The sequence below is a fragment of the Podarcis filfolensis genome (assembly GCF_964270895.1).
Source record: "Podarcis filfolensis genome assembly, chromosome: 1".
Lineage (NCBI taxonomy): Eukaryota > Metazoa > Chordata > Lepidosauria > Squamata > Lacertidae > Podarcis > Podarcis filfolensis.
The window spans coordinates 80251315-80276746 of NC_139604.1; the positions used below are offsets into that span (position 1 = coordinate 80251315).

General features: G+C 42.0%; 1 protein-coding gene across 3 annotated transcripts in view; it reads right to left on the reverse strand.

The window, feature by feature from the left end:
• Window positions 1–25432, reverse strand: part of SLC1A2 (solute carrier family 1 member 2) — an 89576-nt gene that overhangs the window by 9743 nt on the left and 54401 nt on the right. For 2 of the 3 annotated variants that reach the window (XM_083602256.1, XM_083602255.1), the window contains exons 4-11: window positions 22916–23068; window positions 21957–22207; window positions 13016–13178; window positions 11986–12112; window positions 9535–9768; window positions 7746–7940; window positions 6990–7124; window positions 3694–3925 (exon numbers count right to left, since the gene is read on the reverse strand). In XM_083602256.1, the coding sequence (XP_083458382.1) occupies window positions 3694–3925; window positions 6990–7124; window positions 7746–7940; window positions 9535–9768; window positions 11986–12112; window positions 13016–13178; window positions 21957–22207; window positions 22916–23068 (1490 nt within the window). Of the gene's footprint in view, window positions 1–100; window positions 151–3693; window positions 3926–6989; window positions 7125–7745; window positions 7941–9534; window positions 9769–11985; window positions 12113–13015; window positions 13179–21956; window positions 22208–22915; window positions 23069–25432 lie in introns of all 3 variants that reach the window. The other variant, XM_083602257.1, reaches the window with a different exon arrangement.

Below are 25432 nucleotides of genomic sequence, written 5' to 3' on the forward strand. Positions count from 1 at the left end.
TTAAAGATCAAGGCACTTTTGCGAGAAATGTCAAGAATTAAACAGCAAAACTGAATATTTACAAGATTTACATTAAATCCATGTGTGAAAATATACATACGTGTTTTTATTTTGTACTGAATCAGTTCTGCCCTTTCAATGTTTCTCAATCTGCAGGAAGAACTCAAAATTACAATAGTGCTCTGTCCGCAAAGCAGAATGTTGAGAAATCAGGTCTATAGGCCCGATGTGCACAGAGATACACATACCGGTATATGTGAATCATACACACATACATATGCACATATGTTACAAAAAGCTAAGTAGCAAACGGCAGAATTGATCCTCCACAAGGACCTGCTGGGAAACATCATTGTTCACTACTGTGTCTGATCGTGTAATGTTGAAGGTGCACTTACAACTGAGTCAAACCATACTTAACAAGGCTGCATTTTACATACAAAACCACAAACAGCCATATCAGAGTCTCAGTTAAAAGTTCACACTTCAATGTTAACTTGATAACAATTGTGGAAGACCAAGAATGGTAAATCATTCCATGGGAAATACTGGCTTGTAAGCAACATCTCAGCAGTCAATATTTTTTCTAAAGGAAAAAAACAACAACCCCACAGCCAGCCATGCGCCATCTTTTTCCCCCAGTGGAGATGTGCTATGCATGGCTAGATAAGCCAAAATGGCCACCGTGCTTGTTTGACTGGGCAGAAATGAACTGGACCTTTACATAGTAAGGGAGTCTTTCATCTAATTCTAAACAGAACCCCATTATTTCCTAGCTTACCTTTCATGTTACTGTCCTCAGCTTCGCATGAAAACTTAAAGACAGGACTGATATTCCACATGATGGACAAACTGGACGCATGGGAGCATTGGGACATGAAATCATGACAATGTACCCATGTTTGAAACAAAGCCAGCCTCTTTCTTAGATAATTAAAAGGGAAACACATGCATTATAAAGAACAGAATACACCACATATTTGGAACTGAAATTATAGGTTAGTTTGCAAAGGAAGTAATGTGAATTGTGAATTTAAAAAATAATAATACAGAAAAACAGCCCATGCAACAACAATCGACATAGTTTGCTAATAAAGCATACATTAGCTGTGCAAAGCAATCAAACTAGGAAGCTGTTTAGAATATTAAGTAGAAATGACATGTCATTATATTAATACTTGAGACAAAGAAACAACAACCACTGACCAGAGTTGCAGCAAACTTTTCTCTTGCAGGGCATTTTCTACAATTTCATTCACATACTTTTCTGCGCTGCTTGTAATTTTTTTAACTTATCAAGAATAATCCAGACAAATTTAATAGGGTTGCCACGCATCTGGAATTTCCTGTACATAGCTGGCAATCAGCAGTTGGAAACTGAGTCTGGGCAGGAATCGCTGAAATGTCTGGGGAAATCCGGACATATGGCAACCCCTGTTGGCATTGTCGTTTTCGGCGATGTTTGTTGAGACTTTGCATGCAAAAAGACTCAAAAAGTTTGGTCAAAACTTAAAATAATAATTTTTAAAAGGCTCAACAACTTTTCTGTCCAGATTTTCAATATGCAGTATTTAAATGAGCATGACTGAACTATGTGCTTAACTCAAAGGGGCTCAATTTTTTAACCATGGGATTCTTCTACACTTTATTATTATACATAACTATGTGATCTGAGAAATGTTTAAAACAGTAGATGCCTACTTCAGAGAAATAAACTCAGGTCCTAGGCATAATGTCAGAGCAATGGTGCCTTTCTTTAGAACTGGCATATTTATAAAGCCTTTCTGTCAGATTGTTTTTAGTTACGGGCAAAGCTTTGTTATTTTTAAATTACTTGTGTGATTTTAGAAACCTGATGTTGTACGCAGCCATCAATGGTTTCTCTCCCCTGTTCTCCCTACTGGGACTTAGAAATATCAGTATCAAGTAAGTGAGCTTGATGACTATCCAGCTGAAACATTAATCAAAATCTGAAATGGCTATGGAAATCCTTTAATGACAGCACATTAGGGAAAACTGTAGATCTACCTAAAGAAAAACGTTTGTTCAGTTCAATTCTCCAGCCAGGCCCAGTCTCGTCAATGGCTGCATTCAGACATCATGCTAAACAACAGTGATGCGTCCACAAGGATGAGTTTGGAAGCAAGATGCAAAGCATCCAAATTAGTTTCTCATTCAGCCATGGAGTTTCCTCAAGTTCATGTAACTCTTGGTCAGGACAATTCTTGTTATAATCTCTTCTTAAACCAAGTAATTTACAAACAGCAATAGACAGAAATCACAAAAATGGCATTGGAATGGCCCACAATGAAAATGAAAATAAAACATAAATATTATGGCGAGCACAAGAGCTCTCAGTTTTTGAGGACGAGGTACAGTGAATGTGTCTCTACAGTGTGTCACGGAAAGCATCGATCCACAAAAGGACAGGCTTTGCATTTATTTGGGTGTCAGGGGAAGCATGAGAATGTGCTTCTTTCTTGAGCATATCTTTGCTCCCCCTAACTGTATATAAATAGAAACAGCTTCATATTTTCTCCTCCAGTTTCCTTACAGCCTGATCTTAATTACGTTCACGTGGAAGTATCTGCCGTGGATTTCAAAAGAAGCAAGGAAGTGTGCTTCCAATTTCTGCCTTTTTCTACTTGGGAAAATGGCAGGCTCCTGGAACATAACCCACTGAAACAAATGACTTTTGTGTTGCTTCTGCTCCTCCCTGTGGGATGCACAAGAAAAATCTCTGGATTTGACTGAACTTCTGTTTCCAAACAGTTAACTATCTTGCGCTCTGAACTGTCACTTTTAAATATCATTTGAAAGGCCGAAATCACATTTGGTTGGCCTAGGGATGAGAAGAATTGGAGGAAGTGCCATTCCACCCGTGGAAAGAGAAGCCCTCCAGCAGGATGACACTTACGATGCTGGAGATCCTCTGGTATGGCCTGTCAGTGGTGTTCCACCGGTGGTGTGGTCTGAATCATGGAGTTCAGGAGGCATGTTGGGGGAGGTCATGGACCTACAGGATTCCAAGTCCCCTCGTTCCCCTGACACACTCCCCCCAAAGGCCCCCAAACTATGTCTCCCCTGGAATTGGTGTTGTTGATCCATGCGGTCCATGAGAGGGGAGGGAAAGAAACAGAAGATGCCAACAGAGAGGAAAAGCCTCCTGCTCAGGCTATAGCTACTCAACAGGGTTTTAAATGTGGTAGCTGGTCCATCACGAATTCTCCAAACACACAAAGGCAACAGAATTGCTCTGATCTGGAGGAGAAAATGGTGGAGATTTTTTGTTTTGTTTTGTTTTTAGGCAGTTTTAACCGTTCTCATTGCCACAACATCAATTCTCCTATTTATCTATAGGCCTTATTAACTGGATTTACAACCTTTCTTCTCATGGGAAGCTATAAGAATGCTTAACTGGACAATATTCCCCCATTGCATTGCACTGCCTTCCAAAACACCCTGTAGAACACAATGTTATTTGTAAACATGGCATGCATTAGCAATTTAAATACTCAAAGAAAGCAAACAATATATGTACCCACGTCTTTAAACTGATCAACATAGCATGCAGCATTGTCCCATTATTAGTGATACATTTTTTTAAAAAAATACATGCAGGTTAAAAAACAAAGGAAGATGAGGTATGATTGACTAGATGCAAGTCTCAATATCCATAAATGTGAAAGGTACCTTGCACTCATCTATTATGACAGAGTTGTGGGCTGTATAAACACACTGGTTTGAGTTGTTTTCCCTGTGGTTTTTCATGTCATCATAAATGGACTGTGTCTTGGTCATTTCAATATCTTCGTGTCCTTTGTGATGGGCATCAATGTTTTCCAACTCTGCCTTGGAGAGGTGATAGACAATGCCAGCTCCAAAGGAATCTCCCACAACATTGACAGAGGTTCTCATTCGATCTCTGCAATAGCAAAGCACCAGCAGGATGTTAAAGTAGACCTGAGTGTCATATCTTACACCTAAAGTGGTTCCTTTAACCTTTACTAGCTTTATGTTCTTTTGAACATTTGAAAAAGAATTATAGTCAAGAGATCTCGTAATTTGCATCACCCTGATGCTGCAAAGGAAAAACTGGGTAGTTCCCACAGCCTCTTGGGATTTTTGAGAAGCTGCACATGCTCATTTTGTACAGAGAAATCCAATCATGAAGTGAAAAAAATGTGGCAACTCTTTTTCTTTTAAAGGTTCATCTATGTAATCAAATAGTGACATGACTGTAGATTTTGTCCTACTGAAAAAAAACAGGTAGATAACCAATGCTGAACCTTCTATAAACAGGTGCCAAAATAGCGTTCAGCAGCAGGTCAGTTATAAATTTCAGTTGGATTGCATGAAACAATCCACTAGCAGCACCCAATCCTTATCATGATGTGTGGATATGAAGTATACATTGTGAAACACTTGCCCCAAACAAGCCTGGCATCTGTAGGTGCGGCGGTTCACTTACTACCAGCCCAGTTTTAATAGGGGTCAGAGAACCTTTAATTCAACTGCTTCCCATGACGACTGTATCTGTGTATCATGGCAGCCAGTCATTGTGCCAATCAGGTGGTTTTCTTCAATCCACAACAATCGTTTTGTAAGTTTGCAGTGAGATGGAGAAACATCCCCCTTCTGTGAGGTGCTGCACTGCATACTGAAACCTTCCTATGTGGAGAAAGCTACCATAGAGAGTAATTTCAGACAACCTTCATGGTATGTCCATTTCATTTACATAGGCCCTCATTGTTCCTCAATTTATTATTTAGCACCAGGCCTAAGTACTAAAAATTAAAATGTGATTCCCCCAGGTGTTTTTCAGCCATAAATCATGGACTTTTTGGCTTGGTTTCACAGAATGCCAAAGGGGAAGAAAAATCAGGTGTTCACGCTAAATTTGCAGTGGTAGCTCTACATTTCAGCAAGCATTTTAGAAGCTGAACATGAACCATTTACACAAGAAGGCCCTTTTTAATTCTCCATTTCTTTGGGCATAGCATCTCTGTGCTGGAGACCTTTCCGTGACATTTGCTAAGCTTGTCAATTTCCCCTTTGGAAACTTGCAGTTCTTGGCTACCACTAATGACTCTGGATTAATTCCAGCTGTGGACAAATAACACTGTTCTTTAAAATGCCATTTTTGTTCACTTTGGAGTGGAGGAACAGCAGGAGCTCAGAACACTTAAAAAAAGATTTCCTTGTGAAGTCTGTATATATCTATACAGAGCAAAAGAAATAAAATCCAGCATATTTTATACAATTTTAAAGATGGAGTTTGCAACCCAATTTTGAATCAAGATTGACACAGTATAATAAACTGGAAAAGATTTACTCCTGATATATTTTAAGTGAATGACCTGGTTTCTTAATAAATGACCTGGTTTCTTAATATTTCAGTTTTCATAATGAAGAATGACTACCCTTGTATGTTTTTTTTTTTAATGAAAAGCTATAATGCTCTTCCTTCTTCCCAGATTTCATTCATGTCAGTCTATTTAGCTGATACCAAAAGTACTTAAAAAACCCCAGACATATTTTATACCTCAGGACTTGTAAGAAGTTTGCTTGGGTGCTTCTCAACAATAAAATAAAATATGTTTCTGATTTATTCAGTAACTGTAACAGACTGACAAGGTGCACTGATATAATTGCTAGATACAATAGTCCTTTGGGAACGTATTTCAAACTGCTCCACCAGCACCAATAGGAAGATCTACTGGAATCCAGACTATCTGCAATCTAGACATAACATGCATAACTGCAATACTCTTACTGGGGGCATGTTCTTAATATTTTCTCTCTCTTTTTTCTGTTTCGGCGGCCTAATCCGGCCTGCCAGTCGATTTAATCCAGCCCCCGTGGCAGTAAATGCCCTGGGCTAAAATCCAAGAAAAAGCTCAACAACTTTGGGGTAAACTTCAATTCTAAAAAAAGCTTAAGAACTTTGGTGTAAAATTGTAAAAAAAAGCTCAGCTTCATTTCACAAAAAAGCTCAACAACTTTGGTCAGCCCTCACATCAAATCTGGTCTTCTTTGAAAAAAGTTTGGGCAGCCCTGATCTAAGTAGACTAATTATGGGCCACTTCAGGTTTAAAACCGGTGCACAGAAGACCTGTCTCAGAAGAATTCTTTTAGGGTGAAATAGCCTTTACAAGAAAAAGAAGAGCGGAAGGTCTGTATATTACACGACCATACTATAAAGCTGCAATTATTTCTAACAGTATTTTATTGAGTATTTTGTACAGTGCACTCTTAACTCACACAAATGCACAGTAAAGTGAAACTAATTTGAAAAAAGGCCCAGGGAAGATTGTGTGAATCAGTGTGAAATCTCTCAATTATTTCTCAGAAGATGCCTAGGATTGTGCTGTGAAAAGCCCAGATACTCCCATCTACTCTATGGCATCAATTCCTCTATGGAAAGTTTGAGCTCCTTTTCCTTTGCGCTGCCATGATATTGTCTTGCTCAATCTGACCTTTTCTAAAGAAGCAAATGTCAGCAGCACAATTCGCCACAGGGCTTACTTCAGGGGAGAGGGATTTTTTACCACACGAGAATGATCAGAAACACAATGGTAAGCCCTTAGCCCTACCCCCTCGCTAACACCTTGCCTCTGCAGCTGAATTATGGCTTTGTCCATTCAGGAGGCAGGACTTCTCCATCAAGTGAAATGTTTTTACTTCAATGACATTTCCTTGAAACAGCAAACAACCACATGCTTTAAGTTAACATCCTCCTCCTGTCTGCAAACAACGCTTGCCGATTTCTGCTCCGCTCCAATTTCGCTACAGTTGGGTATCAGAAACAATCTGCGTGCATTTCCTTTAAATGCTTTGCTGCATAAACATTGGTCAGCTGCTGCACATGCAGGAGTGCTTCTTGTAGCAGGCATTATTGATCATGAAGGAGTTGACACCTGAGTGGGTAGTCAAGCCACAACATCACTGTTTGGGGAAAGGTGACAAGTGTCTGTAATGTTACTTACAAAAGCCAATCTACAGCAACAAGTAAGCTGATGTCCTGTGTGGGAAGGCCCACTGCGGTGAGGATGAGCAGCATGGTCACCAATCCTGCACTGGGTATACTCGCAGCTCCAACACTCGCAAGCGTAGCTGTCAGACTGTGAAATCAAACACATCCACTTGTTTAGTTGGGCCTTCTCTTAGTTAGTGTTTCTCTTACAAATCTGGGAACTGCTTGATCACTCCAACTTCTGTAGGAACACATTCCCTGTTATTTCAGTGCAGCCTCTAATATTGTAATTTAGAAGATTTTGACTGAGTTTAAAGTAGTTTTATTAACACACCAGTCTTTTGATTTTGCAAAAAAAATAAAATTGTTTTCCATAAGCACTCTTATTTAATGATTTTTGATTAAAGTAATATGTGATTCATTTAACTCATGCTAACTTGAGTATATTTATTTTCCATTATTTATAATCAAGCACAATGAAAATCTCTACACAACACATTAGCACTGCCTCTGAAACCAGGTTATAGACAGAAATCAAGGTCTGCTTTCATGTCTTACAAATCCCTACACAGAAATTACTTCATGTAGAAAACTGTGTAATTCCCATGTAGGCTGCAATACGTGATGCTCTACTTGGGAACTGGGAAAAGCAGCCAAGGCTTTTCACTGTTTATTACAATGGAGGCTCACAACTTTAAACTGCTTTGCAATAGCCAAGGTCTGTAATGTTCATGTTTTCACCATTTCCAGTGAAGGGCAAGAAACCCACCTGACAGTGACTATCTGTCCACCATCCAGCACAATTCCATTCATCTGTGCTATGAAGATAGCTGCCACAGCTTCATATAGGGCAGTCCCATCCATGTTAATAGTGGCCCCAACAGGCAAGACAAATCTTGTCACACGCTTATCAATGCCCAAGTTTTCTTCAAGGCAGCGAAAGGTAACAGGTAGTGTACCAGCACTATAGGAGAAAGCAAAATGAAAGGTTATAGGTAAAATTCAGACTTCCTGGGACAGATAGCTCTATTGACACTCTGGGGGAGCAACCAGGCATCTTACACACACATTCATCAGGTCTCTGTCTGTCCACAGTTCAACGTCTGCCTCTTCCGTCCTGGAACTGATGTAAGCATGTAAATTCTATGGTTGTAAAACTGCTTATGCACAGTGTTTTGATCAAAGCTTGTGCATGCCCCTGTAGATGTATATATTTTGACAGTTGTTGAATGAGGGTAAAACCAGATGTGACAACATGTGCCATTAGAAACCAAGGCAGATAATTTATTTAAACAACCCAAAATTGATAGCAGGCATGATGGAATATTTCTTCTGAAGCATAGCAACCCTTACCTCCTTAGTTACAATTCCAACAAAAACCGTACCTCTCACATATGGCAATGAGCCACAAAGTAAAATCTCACTTTGGCTCCAATAAGGTCTTTAGTTTTTAAGTTGCAGGACGATTTTTGTTGGGAATGACAATCTTTAGTTGCAGGACAATTTTTTGTTGGGAATGCAGCTGGGGAGGAAAGAATTAAACCTCACTCCCCCATGTTCAGAAGAAAATCCCTCCCCCAATGCATGCTATTGTACAATATTTTAAAAAACTCTGATATGATTTCTAATAACATAACTACTCCTGGTTGTCATAGGGACTAAAGAACTCAGCGAAGAAAAGGTCAGTTGGCAGAAGTGCCTTGGGAAGAGAGGGAGATGACAGCTTCCTGTTAGCTATAGTGGGGGGTGGGGGCATATGTCTGAAACCTGAGAAGGTTCTGTTGGAAAAGCAGAGAAGATCATGACTAAAAGTCAAAGTGGAAAGCCTTGCCTGATTGGAGAGAGATCTCAGACTTCTGAAGAGGAAAACTAGAAAAGCCCCAGCAGTTATTGGTGCTAAAGACAAGTCTAGGACTGGATTTAGGGCAGGTGATCTAGGCCTGGGGTGCTGGGCTTATGGAAGGATTTCTGTCATGAATGATCTCCATTCACCTTTGTAATCTTCTATGAGATGAATCCCTCATCATACGAATTGTCCATCCAAGTTGTGAATGGACTAACAAGGCATTTAGATGTCATATAGTAAAATGACCAGTGCTATTTTTTCTAGAAAAAGAGGTGCCAGAACTCACCATGAACACCTCCCTCATTCTCTTAGAGTGGCAATGGCACCACCTGAGGGGTTTCAGAACTCAGTTCAGGGCTGGGGAAAAAACCCCTGAAAATGATACTTCCAATGCAGCATTATATGGTCTAGGCCAGCCCTGGAGAAGACTTTCACCCAGCCCCCAATTCCTGCAGACAATCCCTGAGGGAACAGATGTCATCTGAACCAAGTAGCTGGAATCACAGCAGTTAATGCTATGAACCAGGTTTGAGTTTGTGGGCACGTGAAATCCAGTTTACACCTTTTCTTCATTTTTAGGTTAATTGATCAGCTCACAGGTATTGCTAATCCACACAATAAGTGTTCACACATTCAGCTGAGTAAGTCTTATTAGCAAAGTATTTATAATGGCCCTGAACGTGTTGCTAACTCTACATTTCATATCAAATACCTCGAAGCAGTGCCTAGCGCAGTAATCCATGCCTGAAAGATGCCCACAAAGAATGAGAAGGGATTTTTCCTTGTTACCACGAAGTACAGCAAAGGCAAGAAGATCCCTCCATGGATGATAAGGCCTATGATCACAGTTACCATGTACATTCCAAGTTGCCTAGCAACTACTTCCAGGTCCTTGATTGCAATGATTTTTCCACAGATGAGGCAGGCAATGCCCAGTGGCGAGTACCTAGAAGAAAACGTGGCATTAAACAAGAATGCAGATGCAGAAGTCTGTGTCTCAAAACAGAAATGGCATCATAAAGGCAGTTGATAAAGCTATACCATGCAGCTTGAAATTACCACCTTTTGATGGAAAACCTTTCAGCCCCAAACGCCCCCACTATTGAATGATGGGACCAGGGGCTGCATGGCCCTGTGCTGCAGAAACTGACACTATCCTGTTGGCTGGATTCAGTCCACAATCTTGAGGACAGCTTTGAAAGTGGCTGACTGATAGGGGACCAGATCCACTTTTACCTTTGAAGAAGCAGATGGGGGTGGCTCTCAGCCACCGGAGCATCTTCAGAGCTCTTCTGCCTGAGGATTGGCACATTTGAAAACTGATCTGTGCCTTCAGAGGTGAAAGTGCAAATAGGCTGGCTTTCCGTCAGCACAAACTGCCAAATTTTAAAGCCCTTTTGAGACAGGACAGATGCATTTTCCCCTTTGTGTGCAGGGGGTGCTGGTAGCAGTAGATGATTTATTCTGTGTGTCAAGGGCTCTTGATAGAAGGGGAAAAAATTATCCACCCCTAATAGATAAGCACTGTGAGAGAGGCTACGACAGAAGCAGTACTGTATTATTAGAGGCCTGATAATTTCTTGGACCAGAGAAAGCCACTCCCTTACAATTCCTAAAAGTCTAGTGGTGGCTTTTGCCAGGCAGTTAGGATGGTTAACTGACTCAGCTGAGCTTTTCATTGCTTGTGCCAGTACATTGCTTGTGCCCAGACATTAAAATGTTTTGCAGACCAGCCGAAACCTTGCTTGCTGACAAACCTAATACATGCTGATAATATCGTAGAAGCAAGCCTTTTGTTTGGTTGTTTTCTTTCCTATGATCCATCCCTTCCAGCAGTTCATAATGACACCACTTAGTGAATGGGTGGCTTGCCAGACCTCCCACAAAGAGATTCACTGGCCCTGCCCATACCCAGGACTCAAGCTACTGAGAAGCTTCCAGCTGGGATTCCATGCAGACAGGAACAGAGGTGAAGGTTTCAACAATGGCCTTGAAGCAGGAGTGGCTACCCCATGTCCTGTGGGCTATATCCAGGCTCCCAAGCAATTTCTGGTGCCTACCCACCAACAAGGGTTACTGTGTCAGAGAGCTTTATTTATTGTTGATGATGATTAATGTTGCTGAGCAGCAGGTGGCTTAAAGGAATCTCCACTCTTATGCTCTATATTAACTTACTGAAACTTACTTTTTCATAGAGAGATAGATTTAGGAAGCAAAACTGGAACTGGGCTTTTTTAAAAAAGGAATGTCTGCTCTCCATCTGACCTTCTCATGAACCATCCAAGCATTGCCCAGAAGCAGCAAATCAATCAGAAGCTTCTATGAGCTTCGCACAATCCCCATTTTGCACAGTTTTCTCAGGTGCCAGGCAGTCTGCTTCCTGAAATGGTCACTGAGGATAATCCTTAAATAAGGGTTACGAAACATCCCTAGCAGATGCCCAATTTTGTTTTATGTCATTATGGTGTTCACAAGAGTTTCATAAATCACCAAAGCTGCTGGAGGGGGTGGATCTTTTCCTAAGAGAGTAGCCATAAATAATAGGAAAGAATGTCCCTTTGGATATGAAATAAAGGAATGTGTCTCCATAGACTAAATGTTCTCTTCTATGCAAATGAACAAGAGTCATGGGTTGAAGGTAAGCCTTCTCTTGATGCATTGAATTAGGAATCAGTCCCAGCAGTGATGCAGGGACAGTGGCTGTGCGAAGATCAAGTTCTTCTGAGGCCAATCCAGTGTGTTCTGATAGAAGAAAGCCACGAGCATCCGCAGTAAATTAAATATGCAAAAACACAGCAACAGCCTCATTTGATTCTCTGACCAAATGAGGTGTGGTGTGGCACTTCTGAACTTGAACTGACAAGACCTCAGCTCAAATCTCTCAGCATCCCATTAACTCCCCAGGTTGAGTTTGGTCCAACCTCACACATTCTGCTCCGGCTGCCTAGCTGTTGGGGGGGGGGACCTCCTGTTTATGCCATTCTGAGCTTTGTGGGCTAAGGGCAGGATACAATTGTGAAAAGCAAAAACCATCGAAATAATTGCTGTAGCTTCAGACCAATATAGGGAGGTAGGTCATGCAGAAAGTACATAAAAGCTACAAAATGATGTCCAGAATACAACTGGATTTAGTGTGTCTTGGCAGATGATGACTTTGACTCACCACATAATCATGGTTACCAGCTTCATTACAATCTCGTTCAAGATATTGAAGAAATCCACCATCATCTTGGCTTGTTCTCCCATCTTGCCCATTGCAATACCAAAAGCAATGAAGAACCCAATGAGTCCTGTTGAAAGAATGCTAAAATATTAAACGCTACTGAGGCTCTGTCAAAATGAAGCACCCACACTCCTGCAATCTTATTAATTAAAATACAAACAAACAAACAAACCTTACTAAATCAGGCTTCAAGTCAGCTCAGGCTATTTTTGTGTCATGAACATGTTGCAGAATACACCCCCAGTAAAACACCGGTCTGGATGGGCCCTAAGTGTTCCTCTACTCTCAGGAGAAGCTTTGGGGGGGGCACAAGGAACAGAGTGGGGAAAAGATAATGACAAATTTCCCTTGCACAAGTGATGCATGTGATACAACCCACTGCTATTAATATCTTATATGATGACTTGGTGCCCTTCAGGTGTTTGGTCTGTAAGTCCCATCAGTCCTGCCCTATGCTAGGAAGAACAGTGTTCCTAGGAAAGTTCAAGCATGTACTGTTCTTATTTTATCTCCTAACAAATCTATCATAATATAAAAGATTGTCACGCTGACCAAATGATATAAACATATGCTGCTTGTAGATGGATAACCATTCATCTGTATATGTGTGTAAATGCTCAATGATTGGCAGTTCTATTTTCCTGAAGAGATTTGGATTCTCCTGCCACCATACAGATAAACAGAGGAGGATATGCAAAAATGAATATGTAAATGTGAGTATATGTAAAGGATATGTGATATGATTTATTGGACTTGAATATTGCTTTACATATATTTTAAATTAAAAAGTCTGAAGGCATATTACAGCATATATAATATGAATGAAATAAAACATTTAATAATTTAGTTAGCGTTCTTACCTTAAGGTCCCAGGGTGGGTTACGACAAGATAACAATATATTCAAAACAATGCGCAATATTGATACAATAATAACCGTGAAGGACACATACAGTAAAAGTGTTTCCATACCTAAGACATTCATGCCATCCTTAAATTCGAGGCCTTTCTTAATGATTAGCTGAGGTTCTGGCGTCACTTCTGTTTCATTCAACATGTCAAAGATGGAGTCTGTTGCATTGGCTGGTTCATCGATCTCTTGAGGGACAAGCACTTTCTTGGTGACCGTTTGAATCTGAAAGAATCAAAATACAGGGCTGCAAATTCAGGTGTAAAGTAGCCTGCTACATAAGCAGTGCAAACTCTGAGCCTGAAATCCCCCTTCTAAGCTTCTTCTGGCACCTGCCCTTGCAAATCACCAGTGCAACTAGGTACCGTATTTTTCGCCCTATAGGACGCACTTTTCCCCCTGCAAAAATGAAGGGGAAATGTGTGTGCGTCTTATGGGGCGAATGCAGGCTTTTGCTGAAGCCTGGAGAGCGAGAGGCGTCGGTGCGCACCGACCCCTCTCGCTCTCCAGGCTTCAGGAAGATATCCGCAAGCCTCGCGCACCCCGCGGGAGGTCCCGCCGGGCGCGCAAGGCTTGGGGTGGCAGCCTGCAGCCCGAAGCATGGGGCGTGCTGCAGGGCACGCCCCGTGCTTCGGGCAGATGTCCGCAAGCCTTGTGCGCCCAGCGGGAGGTCCCGCCGGGCGTGCAAGGCTTGCAGGCGGCAGCCTGTTCTGGGGGCTGGAGTCGGGGGAAGCTCGGGCTTCCCCCGCGCCAGCCCCGCGCCTGGGGGAGAAATAATTTTTTTTCCCTTTATTCCCCCCCCCCAAAAAAAATCTAGGTGCGTCCTATGGGGCGGTGCATCCTATGGGGCGAAAAATATGGTAAATTTAGCAACCTTGCACAAACACATTTACATAGCTCTATGTTACTGCAGTACACAATTACACCATTTGCTTCTTCCCCCATCTCCATTCCATGCTTTACAAGAGCTTTTGTATCCTTGTTATGTTAGAGCAAAAATTAAACAAAAAGCAGTTTGCCAGCCCTAATAAAAAATAAGTACTTTGGACATGTGCCGTTTCCCATTTTAAAGAACTCATTTAATTAGCATCATCATGACTACAGAAAGAAAATGTACTGTGCTTCAGCTGCCCTGATGATAAACTCGAGATTCAGCACCATTTTGTTGTAGACAAAGAATAATATATATTTAAAGTAAAAATAACATGAGCATCTGTAACCATGGACATGCTTGGCTGCTGCCTAACTATAAAAGGATGTTAAATAAAAGAAGGAAAGGATGCTGTGGTGGTGGCGAGTGACAGTCCCAGCATGCCCTTGTTGGCCGAGATGTTGGTCCCAGAATGATGCAGGGCCTGTCTGCTACTGCCTCCATCACCTGCTGCTCTCTGGGTGGTCATTCAGGGCTCTTGTGGTTTGGGGAGCCCTGGACATTGCCAGTTTTGTGTATGTACCTTGCTGCTCTGTGCTAAGGTCTGTGGACTGAGACACAAATCCAACTCTGCCATTAGAAAGTACAACAGCACAAGACATCTCTGATCCTTCCTAAAAACCACCCTTGGGGAAACATCACTATAATAAAGCAATAACTCTACCCAAATCAGGAGGGAATTATATGGGAGCAAATCCAAATGCAGGTACAAAGACTCCCACAATGTTTACTTTCATCTTTGCATGTACTAATATTTTTATCTATTGTTTCTGTGAGAAGTAGATAAATAGTTTGGGTTGTATCAAAGAAAGTAATCCCATTCACACAAGGATACGCACATGTACGATGGTATCTCCCATGCCTGTCATCCCTCTGAGCTCCCCAAAATCTGTTCAGAGTTTCCCCCCAAGCTTCCAGAGCATATTTAGGGGGGGCACATAGGGAGAGGAGAGGTAGGGAAAGTTTCATTGAGCAAACAGGTGTCTTTGTGCAAACAGGACAACTTTATTTTATACAAGCCATAAGCTACGAAGTCCATTCAAAGAATGACTTGAAAGCTCTAGCTGGCAATGGAACAGAGGCAGAATTTCTAAATCTAGTGTATATTCAAAAATAGGTTACCATTCATTAAAAAATGCTGTGTGCCCTTCTTAATATGCAGTGGGAATGCAAGGCATTCAAGTCTGCAGGAGGTACTTCCTAAAGCGTCTGGGCAAAGTTGATTTTGTCTTGCTGAAATCACACATGCAGTTTGCTCAATAAAAGGGGAAGAGTTAATTCACCAGACAATTTAGTCAGATAGCAAAGTTAGCAAAATCAGCCAACAGTTATATTTGTTCTTTCTGCTAAGCTGCCAGTCATAGCGGCATCATGAATGATTAAGGGAACAATGCAGATTACGCTAACCATTTTACTACATTCACATCTTATTAATAATCTAAAAAAATGTGCTTGAGCACCCTGCGGAAATGTGTGGCTTTGAAATGCAGCGAGCAAAAGCAGAAGCTCTTAAGCAAGCCAAAATTCCTACATATTTTCATGGAGTTGATTATTATCTTGAGAATTCTGTCATCTTTAAAACATTACAAAGGCTCTGAGAACAGCAGAATTTCCTGCAACTGAAGGGTTATTGCTGAAGACCTTATTGGAAACAAAGCAAAATTATGGAGTTTTGGCAGCCTTGGTGAGACCAGGCCTGTCGTTATCAGGGACTGTCACATCAGGATTTATTCTCATCACTAAGGCACTGTATGCAGCTGTGGGAAAAGCTTTGGTCACACTGACTTCCACCTGTTCTAGTACGCGCTGAGTCAGTCATGCATGCCCAGTGCAGGCTGGTTTTAATTCCTGGTATACTGACAGGAACCATAATAAAAATTCAGTGGCTACAAGTGCATACCAATGTCCCAGAATGTGCAAAAATGTCTGGGAGTCAACACAAGTTAGGCTTTCCTCCCCTGTAACTACAATACAGGCCCTTGTCTTAAACTTCTCTTAACAACACTAAGGCTTTGATACGCAGCTTGAAATTCCATTAATTTGTATTAGATACAGGGCGCTCTAGTTCGTCTCCTCGTCAACCAGTCCCTTCCATTTGATACTCTGGACAAAAGTAGACAAAATGTTAAATTACTTATTGGACTCAGTAACATACGAAGAGCCCTGCTGGATCAAAACAAGAGTCCTCGGTCCCATGTCCCATATCCTGTTCTCACATCAGCCAACCAGATGCCTACAGGAAGCCCACAAACAAGCAGGACATGGAGATATTTTGATCTTTCTGGAATAAAAAAGCCCAGCCTCAAATTTCTCTTGCTGTATATTTGGGGATGGGAAATGTATCTCCTGAATTTCTAATTAACTTGCACCTGTTAAAGTCACAGGAAATGGAAGAAAGTGCTAGTTCAAAGCAAACTAAGGCACTCTGAAAACTCTTGCAAGCTGTGCAGATTTGTTTGTTTGTGGATGAAGATATTTCCTATACTGGAGCTGCTAAATAGTTCAGCTTCAAGGTCTTGTAGGAAGGTCTAGCAGGACTTTAATTTTCAAGTAGTTAACTGCTAATTACTTAATTATTCCCTTTGTTTGCCAATTAAGCCGGAGACGCATAGTTTAGAATTAAACACCGTAGTAAGTTGACATTCATTGCTCACCCTTCAAGTATCACAGTTTCTTACTATCTTGACTTTAGGGAGATGACTTGAATAAAGGCAAAGATTACAAAACCATACCCGCTAGTCTTTTCTCCAATTATCCTGGGGCAAAGGGCCACAGACATCAAGTCCTTAGGAATGAGTCAAACTCACCCTGTTGAATTTTCAAAAGCTGATAGGCAGAAGCAGCTGATAAAGTGGCTTACTAGGTAAAACTGCTAGCAGAAATCATGTGGGAAGAGAGGAAAAGGTAAATTCCTGCCCTTGAACCTGGGACCCTTTGAAGGCAAAGTTCTAACACTCAGCTACAGCCCTTCCCCTAGAGGTGCATTGCCATTTAACTGTTTACCCAGTACCTATACTTGGCAGGTGATGAAAATCATTGAGACAAGGGCTTCTATTGAGTTCCCTGTAAGCCTATTTGGAAAACATTTATTCTTGAAATAGAAGGCTGTATATTATGATTATGGTTATGATTATGATCACTACTACTACTACCACAATGTGTGGGATCCAACAGATGGTGAGTGCAAAGTTTAACTCTTGCACAGTACAGTGGTACCTCGGGTTACAAACACCTTGGGTTACAGACTCCGCTATCCCAGAAGTAGTACCTCTGGTTCAGAACTTTACCTCAGAATGAGAACAGAAATCATGCAGCGGCGGTGTGGCGGCAGCAGGAGGTCCCATTAGCTAAAATGGTACCTCAGGTTAAGAACGGTTTCAGGTTAAGAACGGACCTCCAGAACGAATTCAGTTCGTAACCAGAGGTACCAGTGTATAAAATTAAAAGTTGTGCTAGAGCCTTACCATTAGGCACCAGAGGAGGTGGGGAGTCCCACTGTCAGTCATATGCAAGTGCAGAGTTGAAGAGTGGAGTTACCCCTGCTGATGTCAGCAGCCTGCACTCAAATCTGAGGAATTATCCATTCAGAAATTGCACCATCTGGCCCTAATATTAGACAGAGTAAATACCTGTCCCTCGTGAAATGGCAACATGTGGTTAGCTATTTCATTTTTTTTATTGTATTTCTGCAGTCAGAAAGGGACAGATGCTTGTAGAATATTCAGTCTCACATGTCAAAATATCTTAATAATGGATATTATGTAACCCAGCTTGCCAGGGCATTTTCAGTTCCCTCAGGCAACTAAATGTCTAGGGCCCAGACCAATCCCTACCTCCAGTTCCTGGTGCCAAAAGGTGAAAGTGGAAATTCCCTTTCTCCCTCTACTGCTTTGCAACCACCAGCAATAGTATTCCCCCCCCCAACAAACGACCTCACTGGCTGCCACTGTTGACAGGTATGTCTACCTGCAGGAGGCAAGTACTGTTATTCTTGGATTTTTCTAAAACCACAATTCTCAACTTTTTGAGCTTCAAGGAGGGTTTCGTGCTGACACAGGATTCTTGGAAGAGTTCAAGGGTGACACTCAGTTCATACAGAATACTGAGCCTGTTGTACATCACTGTCCCTGCAGGTGAACTGATAAGGCAAGGAAGTTGTTTTTCTTGTTGAGGGACCCTAGAAAGTACTCCAGGATTCTGCAGCCACCACTATGAAAACTAATGTAAGAAATGAAAGCTATTGTGTAGACTGGCAGTAAGAGTGCACATGATGGGCCTCTGTTGGCCACCAAGCTGAATCTAACATCTTTCCTAGAAAGGATCCAATAAGCCTTTTCCTTACGTACAGGTAAAATTGTATACATGATCAGATAAAACAGGAAACATGGTTGTATAGATTGGCAAATTCATAGGCCCAGAAGAAAGAAATTTAGCCATTTGGCCTAATGTCTGTCTTAAGAAGGTTCATAAGATGGTACGTACGGCAAGGGATTCTTTTATTTTAATAAGTAAAATTCTGGAATTAAAAAGGGGTCGAAATGCAAATTTTATTTGTTGGGCTGCCACTTGCTTAGGGCTGCAAACACGCTGACCTGTGAGTAAATGCCAATGAAAGCTAACAGCTCAACCCTAACCCTTACCACAGACGCAACCCAATAGAAGGGGCTGTGACAACCATCATATCCAGAGCCCAGCCAAGCATGCAGACTGGAGGTGGAGCTGGGGAAACAGGTAGTTGTGCCAGTTTACAGCTGCCGCCAGAGGCGGAGCAACCTGCTCTGGTACCCGGATCGGCGCTCGCCCCAAGGGGCATGGCACGCCACCCGTGGGAGGCATGGTGCATGTCCCAGGGGTGTGGTGAGCTGCCCAGGGGGCGTGGTGCACGCCTGGGGAGTGTGCGGTGAGCGGCGCATGCCCTGGGAGGTGCCACCAATCAGAGGTCAGCATTTTGTCTCCCCCCCCCTTTGGAATGACACCCGGGGCGTGCTGCCCCCGCCTCAGAACGCCCCTGGCTGCTACAGCAATCACAACCAATGCCACCACATGACAGAACCTGGATCCAAGGCCAAGCCTGTCTTCCCCCACTTCTGTAGATCGTGGCTGACACACAGTGTGGGCAGGGAGTAGTATTCTGCTAGCTTTTACTCTGAGTAGACCCACTGACATTAATAAACATGTCTAAGTTCGGTCCATGACTGTGGTCTTTTGCCCAACGCGACCTTGAGACTAAGAGTGTCGTGCTTAACCAGCTGAGCTATCCATCTTAACCTTAACAAATACTTGACCGAAGTGACTGTCGATGAACAAAGAAAGCTCAAAAAAATAGTGAAGTAATTGAAAGGAGCTGCTTGCCAGAAGACATTAACATTACAGTCACCCAGAGATTTATAAAAGGAGTGAGAGTGCCAATATAAGAAGTTAGTAGCTTGCTTCCCAGTCAGCCCATTTAGCCAGTCTTTCAGCTTTCTACCAGTCAAGGGGGCGATTCCCACATCCTGTTAAGTACAATTAAATGGAAAGGGAGAGACCAGCGCAACAGAACACACATTGTTCTACTTTTTGGAACATACTGTCTACCCATGTGACTCTCCTTTTGATGATACCGTGAATAAACATGTCTTTCAATATTATAAGCACCGGGAGGGTGATAAAAGGACTGATGGGGCTAATGTAAGTTAGCTACTTGCTCCCCTTACAGCCCACTATCCCATTCCTCAGCTTTCTACCCATCGAGGGGCCCAGTTGTCACTTTCAGTAAAATACAATTAGCTGGAAGGGAAGAGTTCATTTCAGCGTTTAATGCATGCTGTTCTAATTTTGGGAACGTACTGCCTCTATATATTTGACTCTTCTTTTGATGGTATATTGAATAAACATGCCCTTTAAAGCCACTCAGATTTGATTACAATTCTAAGCACGTTTACATGGAAGGTAGCCCCACTGTAATCTGTTAATCTTACTTGGTAAACAGAGTTTAGGACCGGACTTTTAGGTGCTCTTGGGCGCAAGGTAAGAGAGAGGGAAAATGCAGCTAGCTTAGTTCTGCAGGAGTTTGCATCTATCTCCCTATGTGGTCCTGTCCTTCCTCTGCTCCCCACCCACACGGTACAGCCTAGAGCTACGACCTCAGATAACATAGCACTTAAAATCCTTTAAATGGTGCCATTCAGGCATACTTAGCAAAGGTTTGGCAGTGGATCTTGCTTGGATCATTTAAAAAAAAAAGGCTGTGTAACTGTCAAATAATTTAGCTTCAGGAGAAAGGCTGCTCATACATGTGTGTGGAGCAGAAAGCATGAACAACATGGCTAACATTCATACCACCCTTAAAAAAATCATGTTAATATACTTTTCTGATCAAATATGACTACAGCCTGAAATGTTTATCTACTTAGTAAGGGTAGAATAGGCAACTGCAGGAAAAACTTCCTTCCCTCCCCAGCAATCATCCAGTGACATGCCTCACCACTAAGTAGGTGAATACACCCACCATAGGTCTGCTCAGTGCCAATAACTTTTGACTGCTTGGGCACTTTTCTTCCAGACATCAAAGTGTTTCCCCACGTGCAACAGTGGCCACGGTGGCAATGTATTCTCTAAGCAATGTGCTGAAGAACAGAAACAGCCTTCAATGCTTCAGATTTTACAGATATTTCTGTACGAATAATTATAATATATCCCCAGCCCTAAAATAGTTATTTGCTGGAGATGAAATAAGGATAATGCTTCTTTATGTCTTTACAGTGTTCTATAATTACTAACTTCTGGGAGAAAGTGCTGGACTATATAAATACGATTGTACGGAAAAAGTTTGAAAAATTTAGAGAATATTCTTATGAATTATATTCCTATTGCATGGAAGCAGAGAATGGGACAACAAAAATGGATTACATGTGCCCTAATGCTGGCTAAGAGACTGATAGTGATGAACTGGAAAAATAAAGATATGATCCCTTTTAATCAATGGATTGACAACCTGACAACACTCACAACTTATGAACGGATTGCTTATAGACACAGACTTTGTCTGGATGAACATATTGACATTTGTTATGAGTTTATACAGAATGCAGTAGGCTATTAATAATCACATATGTATTAAGACAATAATATTGTTTATATCTATATACCAATATGTGGAAATGTAATCGATTTTACTAATTGTATTACACTGTACTTTCTGCAGTTTTATTTTCCAAACCCTTCTTTTCTTTTTCTCTTATCACTTTATTTCTTTATAAATGAAATTATTTAAAAAAAATATTAATAAAAATAATAAGACTATACCGTATTCCCAGCCCTGTTAAGTGAAATACATGAAAAATAAATGTCTATGTGGAGTAAGATATAAAGCATGCTCTGGTCAGATATGTATGGCCCAAGACATTTTGCTGCCCGGGAAGCAACTGGGCCTGCCCTCCAAGTACCCCAGACCTGTGAAGTTATTTAGTTACCTAAGGCAGGAAAAAAAAACTCTCACAGGCGCTTCACCTCCAGTCTGGCAATACAAACACAATAATAATAAATTAGATCATTAGCAATATGCTGCCCTTCCACGATGCTCAGAATTGGCTGCCTCACTCTGCCTAGTGATAGGGCAGGTCTGGATCCAATCAAAGCTAATCATATTAAGCTTAACTGACTTTAATTAAAACCAGGCAAATTAGTTCAGAGCGCATGTCCATTGACGGAAAATCTTTAATTGAAAAGCTCGGCAAATGGCATGGAAATCAAAAGTATTTCTGTGCTTCTCCTCTCCTTCCACACAAAAGACAGACTTTTAAAGCTCCAGGGAAATAAAAATAAATTCTGAAGGTATATGGAGTAGGAAAGAAAAAAACTGAAGAATGTTTTTATCAAGAATGAAGCACTAAAATAAACTACAATGCAAACTGAACAGTGCAAAGAATGAAGAACTCAGTAGAAGCACTGCTGTTTGTTATTTTGCACTGATAAGTATAAAACAAGCTAAATTTACAGCTGCAAATCTAGTTTTAGTTTCTTCAGTTCTTTTTTAGTGTCATGGTTTTCACACACAGGATATTAGTCGGAGGCAAAGGTTTGACATTCACCTGCTGAAAGCATGCTTGTACGAGGTTTTCTGGGAACAAGTTTCGGATAAGATCCAAGAAAGCATCAAGGCTGGACACTTCGTCGTTCTTCTTTCCTTCTCCCAGCTGTTTCTTGAGCTTTGGATTGCCTGGGTGAATGGCTAAGACCAGAATAACTCCCAATATAGCAGCAATGATCGTCGTGGACATATAGTAAACCATCGCTCTTGTACCTAACCGACCGCTAGCCTTAGCATCCAAGCCAGACAGACCTGTATAAAAATGCATTGTGGTGAGTTAAAGATGTTGTTCTGCAGTTTGGACACATATGAAAACATCAGGCAGGGAGTGATGGGAAGAGGAAAACAACAACAAAGTAGAACAATTAGTCTGGCTATTAAAACCATGAGGTCAGCTTGCACACAGTTCTAAGATGGAGATCACAGGGTGAGTAAGTCCCACACAGGTACTACATTCCATAAGGTTACACACTGAGGATTCTGGGATAAAGAATCAATGGCTGCTTTCACTCTTCTTGAGAAAATAAATCCCGACTTATAACCCTGATGTCTAGATGTAACATATTTGTGTAACATCTTGCCTGATGAAGTGTTCTGGCAAACTCAAAATCTTGCCAAAATTTGCAATCCTTTCAATTGATCTTAATAAAGGTAGTACACAATTGTGGACTTTGGAGTTTTTTCCAACTCTGGAGAGTTGGGAGGAACTTCAGAACAGATTTAGCGAGTGCACAGAGTGAGGAGAAGGAGAAAGTCCTGCTGCACAAGCAGAAGTTGTTCCACTTGCACAAGGAGTTACTTAGCGGTGTTTTGGAGACAATTTTCAAGGCTAATGCTGGTACATTAATATGAAGAACACACACACACTGTTATTAGAGTGTATAAAGCTGTGAACATGACTCTATAGGTCTTAATCTCTCACAAAAGATTAACCTTCTAATTGTTTAGAACAGATCTCACCTGTGATTAAGCTTGAGATGATTAAAGGAAGAATCAACATTTTTAGCATCCGCATCAGTATATCTCCTGGGAAGGCTATCAACATGATGACATCAGGATTAATAGGTGCTGCCATGCGAAGAAGTGCCCCACACAATGCGCCCATGATGACACCTGGATAAGAAAGGGAGGGCACAGAAGAAAGGATTTGAGTAATTGAGTTTCAATTCACCACATAATAGAATAATCCTGTCAAAACACAGTTTTGAACCAGAGCTAGCTGTGCCAATAATGGCCGCTTACCGATCCTCCTCAGTGAGCGGCGGTTGCAGCCTTCCCTCCCTTGCTGCCTGGACATAACGCTCCATTTTGTGTGCAGCACGTCCCCCTTGGCTGCTGCAAAGGCTCATGGGTCCCCATCAAACCCAGTGATTCAAATGCGCTAATCCGCAGTGGCCTCAAGAGAGCATGGCTTGGCGAGTGGACCTGAGGGAGGCAGGCTTCACTCAGGTCCGCTCACCAACAATATATCCCAGCTGACCCTGAATGTTGTGGACTCTCACTATCCCTATCCAATGGCCACTTTGGCTGAGGCTGATGTTGTGTAGTCCAAAACATCTAGAGGGCACACAACTTTGGCTAACCCTGCTTCCTCCTCCAGAAATCAGCAGTGAGGAGGATGGGGATAAAATTACAATCAGTTGACTGCCTTTTGTTGGCTCTGGCTCCACTTACTATTGGTCTCCCTGCCTTCCATCCTAACAGTCCCAAGGAGTGAAACTAGTCACTTCTGACCACCTCAGAGAAATCACCTCCAGGTACTTGAGGATAAAGCAATCCTATACACAGCTGGAAAACTGAACACAGTGGAGCTTATTTCTGGGTGTACATATAGGATTGCACTGCATGACTGGGTAGGTGTTCAGCCTTCAGTGTCCTCCTAAAATTACCAATTCCATCTTCCTCCTAATAGCTATTTATATTATTCTGTCCAACCATAATGGCAAGCATTCCAATGTGGCTAAACCAGAAGGTTGTACAGCAACCAGCAGAGCCTATTTATATGAGCTGAGGAAAAAGGGAGCTATCTGAGATGAAAGGTCACATGAACAGCTTTTTCTTTTCCAGCCAGGGAGACCCACTTACTCCTCAGTGGCCAGGACATAAGTGGGCTTCCTGCTTTCACTTACCTCTACAGGAAGCTCCCTCTTCAATTACTTCCCCTTGACCCAGGAACTATATACACGGAGGACTTACAGAAAATGTACATTTTCTAGGGATTTTACACAGCAGTAGGGAAATGACGGTCATAAATAAAGGCAATACCCATTCCTAGGCCATGGTTCCAATGGGAGAGAATGAGAAAATACCAGATGGGAAGAGCCTTAGCTCAGTGGCAGGGTATCTTTGCATTCAAAAAGTCCCTGCTGTCTCCAGACAGGAACTGGGAGAGACTCCACCTGACATCTTGAAGAGCTGTTGCCTGTCAGTGTAAACAATATTGTGCTAGATGGGCCAATGGCCTGGCTCATTCACAGCCTCCTGTGTTGTTGCTTACAGGACACTGAAATGAAGAGGAGATGAGTGGGGGTGCCATGGCCCCAGAGTCTAGCAGTGACCAGAACATTGAGTTGGAGAAAGAATTGTAGCTCAATGGAAGATCATTGTCCCAAGTTCAATCCCTACCATTTCCAGGTAGGGCTGGGAATGGTGGAGAGCCACTGTCAGCCAGAGTAGATGGTAAAGGGACCCCTGACCATTAGGTCCAGTCATGGCCAACTCTGGGGTTGTGGCACTCATCTCGCTTTATTGGCTGAGGGAGCCAGTGTACAGCTTCCGGGTCATGTGGCCAGCATGACTAAGACGTTTCTGGCGAATCAGAGCAGCGCACCCTCAGACAATTTCTGAAAAACTGAATTTTGTGCCTGTGATTTCTATACCCCTCCTTCACAGGCTCAGAATGCAGCAGCCTCTGCAACAGGGCTATCGACCATTAGAGTGGTGTGTAGATTTCCCAGGGTGCAGCTTTAGTCTAACCAAAAATAATTGTTGTGGGATCCTGCTGGGAAAGGCTCACAGATATCTCACAACTATCAATCTGAGCCAAGAGCTGATGTCAAAATAAATACACCATTTCAAAATCTTTCAGGACAGGAATATATTTAGTTCAGGCTATCTACACAGCCTTCTCTTCTAACAGCACAGCTGTCCATTCAAGCTGAAGTGAATAAAGGCAGGCTCTGTGAAGGCTATGCATTTGGCTGTTAGGCTCACTGTACTGTAACATTAAAAGAAAAAAGAAAAAACAATCTAGTAAGCCTGGGCATGAAGCCAGTGAACCACACTAAAATGTCAAACTGCTCCATATTTGGAAGCTGCGATACCCAGAAGGCAATTGAGAAAACTAGATCACTGTATCACTGGCCTAGTCCCTAGTGCACAGCAAAAGAGCGAGCTAAAAAGTATCAGCAGCTTGTAAGGGGAGGAAAGACCAGGGATAAATTTCTTTTCTTCCTCCTTTCTCCTGGCAGGAGAGAG